Below are 7,758 nucleotides of genomic sequence, written 5' to 3' on the forward strand. Positions count from 1 at the left end.
ATAATGCCTCCGTGGACGTGTTCCTCTACTTCTTCGAGGCGAAAAACCCTGGGGACAGGTCCTGGGTTAGTCTGAACGGGGTTGCTGGACGGGTGCTCTTGGGCCTGTATCAGCAATCCTTCAAAGATTGGAAAGGCAGGTTCTACATGATATCTGCCACCCCACAAAGTCCAACATTGCTCGAGGGGTACCCCCTCTACTGGGTTCCTGTGGTTGAGTTCAAGAAACCCCGGGATCTCGAAGCCATGGCCCCCTACGAGCGCGAGCTATGTGGGCTGTTCCTGGGGGCCAAGTACAACTCTGCACTCCTCATCAAACATGAGTTTGATGTGTTGGCTCTGCAAAAATACATAGGTAGCTCTTCTTCTTCCACCTCTTAGGATACTTGCACATTCTCATGCATGCTTACATACATTTTGACTTACTTGCATAACTAGGCCATCTAACTCTTCTTTTTCCCTTCGATGTAGATACGATGTCAGGGAAGGATAGCAGGAAAGCTTTGTTGGAGCTTGCCAAACTCCGGGGGGCCAAAGGGACTGACTCCTCTTCTTCCACCACCGATCCTATTGCAGCCCCTCCTCTCTCGGTCGCGCCAGCTGAAGGCCCCAAGCCAGGAAGGAAAAGAAGGAAGCTGGTGAAGGCCTTTCCTTCATCTGCTGCTGTTGCTGCTCCTGCTCCCTCAACCGAAGAGGAGAGCTCTGGCTCTCCTCTCATACACCGCAAGAGGACACTTCCAGCGGTTGGGGGGGCTTCATCTCTTCAGCCTGGGGAGATTGAGGTAGTGGAGATAGAGGAAGGTTCACCCTCGCCCCTCTCTATTCAACCTGCCCCAGTGCCAACATGCTCTCTCTCCCCCAAACAACTGCCATCCCCAACTCCTCGATCGCCATCTCCTCCCCCAGCAGGCCAACCACTTGGTCAATCCACTCCACCTGCTGGGGGTGATTCTGCTCGCTCGGGGGATCTCCCGGGACCTCTCGTGTCGCCACCACCACTGCCAACCTCCGTTGCTACCGCTGAAGGTGGTGGGACCAGCTCTCGACCAAGCGGCTCTGGAACAAGTAATGAGAACTTCAGCCGAGTCATTGCTCTGGTTACTTTATCAGCCAAAGGTTGAAGAAAACGACCCATTGGAGCACCAACAAAGATAGGAACTCCTAGATAAGTGAAAGACAAACAACCATGACTACAAGAAAGAATACGCTGAATTTTGGTGATAAATCTTGCAGAATTATCTATGGTGAAAAAACTACTCTTAGAATTATTAACATATTGACCCGAGAAATCACCATATGTTTTAAGAAAAATATTCAAATTTCTAAGAGACTTATTATCTGCTCTACAAAAAACAAAAATGTCATCCGCATATAAAATATAAGAGGGAGTGAGAAAACCTTGCGGACTAGCCATATGTAGTATCTTCTTATCATTCACAAGATTTGAGATACCTCTACTTAGAACTTCCTCTGCAAGACAGAAAAATAGATGAGAGAAATGATCACCTTGTCTAACACCTCTGCTACAAGGAAAAAAACCAACCAAACTGCCATTTATTCTGATAGAAAGCATAGCTGAACGGAGAATAATACTAATCTAAACGATAAACGAGGGGTGAAACCCAAAGCGTGACAAAACTAATAGTAAAAACTTCTAACTCAGAGTGTCAAAGGTTTTGTGAATACCAACTTTGTAAGCCACATTACCTCCGTGAACCCTTTTAGAAAGCAAGTTAACAGCTTCAAAAGTAATACCAATACAATCCCGGATCTGTCTGCCCTGCACAAACTCATACTGATTAGGAGAAATAATTCTGGCAGCCACAAGAGCAAGCCGATCGGCCAAAATCTTGGAAATAATCTTAAATTTAAAATTGACAACAACAATTGGCCTGTAATCTTTAATGGATTCAACACCCTGAATCTTAGGAAGAAGAGATACCACATTACTGTTCATTCTAGGGAGAACACAATTTTGTTTAAAAAACTGTTGGACATCCTTGCAAACATCTGTCCCAATAATTTCCCAACAAGAATGATAGAAAGCACCACCAAAATCATCAGGATCAAGAGCATTATTATCATTAAGGTTAAAAACAACATTCTTGATTTCCAAAAAATCAGGACATTTAATCAACATCATATTCTCCTTAGAGGAAACCAATAAAATCAGGAATATAAGTACCAATAAAATCTTCCATATTGCCTGTATCCTGATCATGAGAAATAGACTCAGCGTAAAGAGTTTTATAAAAGTCCAAAATATGTTCCTCAATGAGTTTAGGATCCTCAATAACCACATTATCAATCCGTAGACGATGAATCCCACTAGAATTATTTCTCCTATTGACCACAACATTGAAAAAAAGTAGTATTTCTATCCCCATCTTTAAACCAAAGCATCTTAGCCCTTTCTTTCCAAAAGAAATACTAACAATGAAGAGCCTGATCAAGCTCCTCCTTAGTGATCTTTTCTTGACAGAGAAACCCATCAATATTAGACATACTAGCAGTCTCTAAGGTTTGTTGAATACCAAGGAGGAGACCTTGCTGAAGAAGAACTGCATTGTGAACATTACCAAAAGAATTTTTATTCCACTCACGGAGTTCAATTTTCAACGTTTTTAAGTTATGTTGCAAAATAAACATAGGACACCCAACAACCTTATTATCCCAAGAATCATGAATAAGCTTTAGACATAATTTTTCCTGAAGCCACATAGAAAAGAAATGAAAATTGCTAACCTTCCTCAAAGAATTACTAGCAAGACTAGAAAGTATAGGGGAATGATCATAACAATTTTTAACAAGAATCTGATAAGTACAAGAATCCCATTCATCCAGACACACTCCGTTACATAACGGTCTATCCAGTATTCTATGAATTCTACACAATCCTCTCCTTCCGTTACACCAAGTATAACAAGTTCCAGTAAAAGGCATACAAGAAAGATCATTAGAATTAATCCAATCAAGGAATTAATTACAAGGAACCTGATTAGGAGCCACCACCCTTTTACAGTCATCTACCAAGAGCATGACATTAAATTCTTCCATAATACACCAAGGCCCTATGAAGGAACTAAGATCCCTCCACAAAAACTGTCTAGCCACGTATATGTTAGCACCATAAACACCTGCAAAGCTAAAACATTTATCATGCAAATGGCAAGTTACAGAAATAAATTTTTCATTTACAAAGAAATTTCGGACCAGATTAGGAACCGACAAACACCAAAGCTTAGCCACTTTATTAACAATAGGAGACGTAGCCACCAAATGCATATTAACAGATTTGAAAAGGACTTCAAAAACATCAATGTACGACACCATAGGTTCAACAAGAAAAACCAGAAGGGGTTTATGTAGTTTAAGTAAACTAATCAACATCTCTACAGTTTTGTGGTTTCCCAGTCCTCTAATATTCCATAAAAATGAAGAGACATTCATTGGGACATTGTGGAGAGAACTGTCTTAATAGTTTTTTTTTTTTTGGATTTATCAGTTCCCCTGGTTTTCTTTTAGTGCAAATTATTTCCTCCCCAATATCATTGGCCTCCTCCTCCATCTCATTTGGATCAACCCAAAATTTTGAAACAACATTTGTAGTTTCCAAACCATAAAGAGAGGAAAAGTGATTATGCAAGACCAACGATAGTGCTTTCACATCCCCAGGAGGTTTAGCCTTCCGAGGGGAGGTATGAGGCGACGAAGATGGTGCAATTACAATAGCAGCGACCTCCACATGATGACCATCAATTAGATTTTTAGTTGGTATGTTAGAACCTGCAGGTGATTTAGCCCTCCGAGAAGAGGTAGGACACAACGGTACAACCACAAGAGTAGAGACCTCCACATGATGATCATCAATAGGAGTCGTAACAATATAAGGATCACCTCCCACATCTGTAGTGTTGATCAAGGATGATCTTGAAGCTTTGATGTCTCCAAATCCATGGTGTTTGATGGAAGGCTGGAGTTGCTGCCTGTGTGGGTGGGTTTTTGGGTAGAATGATCTGTAATCCACTCTTTGTTTGAATCTAAAACAGTTTGGAATCAAAACCTTTTTGAAAAAGATTATTTTATGAAGAAGTGGAAAAACAACCTGTTGTTTTCTCGTTTCAATCGATTGTTTATCACTTAGAGGTTTTTGAAAAGGGTTTGAAGCTGTTTGACTTGGTTGACTTTGTTGTCAAACCAATTCAATCGGTTGTTTCGAGGATTCAACCGATTGTTTGTTGAAAATCCATAACAAAATTTCTGTTATGTTTGCAAATCAGCTTTAAATGTTTTCTAACTGAATAGGCTCTTGCTTTAAATGTTTTTAATAGCTTTTGGAGTATTTAAAGAGGTTGTTATATTCTCTTTAATGTTTTGATAACAGTTTTGAGACATTTGTGAAAGTGTGAAAACAGATTTGAGTTTTCAAGATTTGCATTCAAGATTTTGGGTTTTCTCAAAGAAGTGGAATAGGATTGCTGTAATCTTTTGATTTGATCTTAATTAGGTGTAATCCTTTTTTAGTCTATTGTATTTCTGAATATTGGTGTGTAAGTGCAGAATCAGAGGGTGTTTTGATTTCTGTGGTGTTTGTGTGCCAAAGGAAATGTGTGACTTGAGGTGTTTCAAGGTCACTTCTTTGGCGGTGTGTTTGTAATCTGGATTTTGATTGCATAGCAGATACCTAGTGGTTTCTGGGGACTGGATGTAGCTCTTGGGATAAGAGTGAACCAATATAAATTGCATGTGTGCTTTTCTCTTACCCTGAACTCATTTAAATTAAGCTTTTAAGTTGGTTTTAATACTGTTGATATAAACAACCGGTTGAATCGCAAAAACAACTGGTTGATTTTTTGTTATTCAACTTACACAGTTTTAATTGATTGCTTTCTGGATTTCTATATCTGTGATTCTGTATTAAGCTTCATTATATCTTCAATGTTTGCGAAAATATTTCATAAACAATTCACCCCCTCTTGTTTAAGGTCATATATTCTAACAATTTTCAGGGTCTCTAAATGCAGATCTTCTAAGGAGATGAGGGATACTCTAGAGGTAACTCATGAAGGAACGAACGATGTAAAAAGGGCAAGGAAACATACTTTAATACAAGAGTATGAGATGTTCAGAATGCTCAAGGGAGAATCAATTGCGGATGTGCAAAAGCGGTTCACTCACATTGTCAATCATCACATGAGTCTTGGAAAGGTCTTTGACAAAGAAGAGTTGAATATCAAGATTCTCAAATGTCTTGACAGATCTTGGCAACCTAAAGTCACGGCTATCTTAGAATCAAGGGACTTGACATCTTTGACTACAACCTCCTTGTTTGGAAAGCTTAGGGAGCATGAGTTGGAGATGAATAGACTCAACATTCAAGAGAGTGAAGATAAGCATGTAAGAAACATTGCCTTGAAAACTGCCAAGAACAAGAACAATCAAGTTTCAAGTGATGAGAGTGAAGGAGAAACTCTTAGTTTGTTTTCCAAAAAGTTTAGCAAATTCTTGAAGAAGAACCTCAACAAGGACTCCAATAAAGAAAGGTATGGCAACAAGAAAACTAGTGATTTTAATGCTAACAATTATACTTGTCATGGTTGTGGAGAGCAGGGGCACATAAAGGCTTAATGCCCAAATAAAGAGAAGAAGTCAAGCAAGAAGGAAAAGAAAGCAAAATAAAAAAGAGTTTATATTGCTTGGGATGAAAATGATGTTTCTTCATTTAGCTCCTCATCAAGTGAAGATGAAGAAGCTAATCTGTGTTTGATGGCCAAGGAAGAGGATGATGCAAGTAGTGTAAGTTCTTGTACTTCTTTAAATGCTGAAAATTATAGTCAACTTCTTCAAGCTTTTAAAGAAATACACGAGGAAGCTAATCGTTTGGCACTCTTAAACAACCGATTGAAAGGGTTGAATAACTGGCTTGAAAATAGAGTCAAGGCACTGAAAAAAAGAGTTGGAGAATTCAAAAGCTGATTTTGAAAATCTAGAAATGCTTTACAAGAACTCTTCTTGCAAGTGTGACTCTCTTGTTTGTGAAAATTGTGAATCTTTTGAAAAGAAGGTTCACTATCTTGTGAAAACTGTGGATAGGCTTTCAAAGGGCAAATCCAATTTTGAGAATATCTTGACATCTCAAAATTGTGTTTTTGGAAAAGCAGGTTTAGGTTTTAATTCACAGAGCAAGAAGAATGAGTTTTCAAAGTCTTTTTCAAAATTACCAGAAAAAGAACCGATTGAAAAATTGAAACAACTGGTTGTTACATGCTTTTATTGCATGAAGAGATGCCACTCTATTAGATTTTGCGATATTAGGAATTATTTTGTTCCTAAAGGTGTTATGAGATGGATTCCCAAGAATTCTGAGGTTCCTCATGATAAAGTTAATGTCAAAGGACCAACATTTGTAAGGGTACCAAATCTTGTTGCTTGATTTCATGGTTTTACAGGATTACTAAGAGATAAAGAAATCTTGATTCACAAGATCAAGCTTATGAAGGGACCTTCTGGACTTCCAATTACTGTGTTGTACCAGCTTAGTCCTCTTGGAGGCCAAGTGAAATTTCTTGATCATGGACAAAGACTTATTGAAAGAACTACTTTGTCAAAAGGATAAGACTTTCCTTGTTTTTGTTTTCTTCTCTTGAATTTTTCTTTAATTCTGTATTATGAAAAATATTGATTGATGTATTTATCTTTCATATATGTAATGTGTATATGAATCCTACCTTTCTTATACATCTTTGCCTATTAATTTTGAATCTGTAAAATGCTTAAGTTGCTGTCACAGAAAAACAACTGATTGTTTTCACGAAACAACCGATTGTTTCCCTCTGATAGCTCTGCATTGAATTGATTTCTTTTTTTTTTTTTTTTTTTTGCATTCTGTATGTTTCAGATTCTTTCCCCAAGCAGTTATGGGTCAAAGTGCATTTACCATGGGTTTGATTTCATTCAGAAGGGTGTTACTTTTGTCGTAAATGAAATATATTCCATAATTTCTTGGAAAGTTAAGAACCTTTATGACTAGTCAAAGTCTTCATGTGCTTCCATGTAAAATCTGCCACTGAGTGATGTGCCACTGTGTAGTCTTGGACCAGATTCTCTTTCTTGAAGACTGAAACCCACTAAATTCCAAGGATTGGAACTGTCTTATGTGACTATATAAACTCTTATGCAGTTGTTTCTCTTCACATAAACAACCCATTGCCACATCTCTTGTTGGTTTGTATATCTGCCCAAAAATCTCATTCTACTTTTCTGTTTTTCTCTTTGTCTTCATGGAACCCACACCCCCTTAATCAAAGAGGATCAAAACAATATTTGTAAGAAGGGGAGGACGCATTGAGGCATGGTTATCGGGTGAAGATGAAAAGATTGAGAAATATCTTCATGAAACAAGTAGGAAGACAATAAACAACCCAAAACTTATCTCTTTCAATTGGTTAAAGGAGCAGAAGTTGGCTGAGCTGAGAAATCTTCTCAAGGAACAAATGCTAAAGAGGTTCTTGGAGATTCCAAAGCATGGATACAGGTTTCCAGAACCTTGACGAACAGATTGAAGCTGTTCAAAACCAACTATTTGAGTTGGAGTATGAAAAGGAAGATTGAAGCAAAGTTTTAGTTATTGTTTATGCTTATCTTGCTTTAATTTTTTTGGACAATTTCTTTCTTAATTCTATTTTTATCAGAAGCAAGGTGGCCCAAGGAGGACCCCGCATTAGCTTCTCTAGGAACATCAATGTGGGGCCTACCACGA

The 7,758-nt window shown here is 38.2% G+C and overlaps 1 protein-coding gene across 1 annotated transcript; it reads left to right on the forward strand.

Annotated features, from left to right (window-relative positions):
* Positions 1 to 475: 475 nt before the first annotated feature.
* On the forward strand, positions 476 to 1,120 carry LOC137825240 (lysine-rich arabinogalactan protein 19-like). The gene has a single exon (XM_068630913.1). The coding sequence runs from the start codon at positions 476 to 478 to the stop codon at positions 1,118 to 1,120; it is 645 nt and encodes a 214-aa protein (XP_068487014.1).
* Positions 1,121 to 7,758: the final 6,638 nt, after the last annotated feature.

Source organism: Phaseolus vulgaris, chromosome 8, assembly GCF_000499845.2.
Source record: "Phaseolus vulgaris cultivar G19833 chromosome 8, P. vulgaris v2.0, whole genome shotgun sequence".
Classification (NCBI taxonomy): Eukaryota; Viridiplantae; Streptophyta; class Magnoliopsida; order Fabales; family Fabaceae; genus Phaseolus; species Phaseolus vulgaris.

Bases quoted from the DNA above. Each gene is read 5' to 3' on its own strand.
- LOC137825240 (XM_068630913.1), top strand. From the start codon at position 476: ATGTCAGGGAAGGATAGCAGGAAAGCTTTGTTGGAGCTTGCCAAACTC.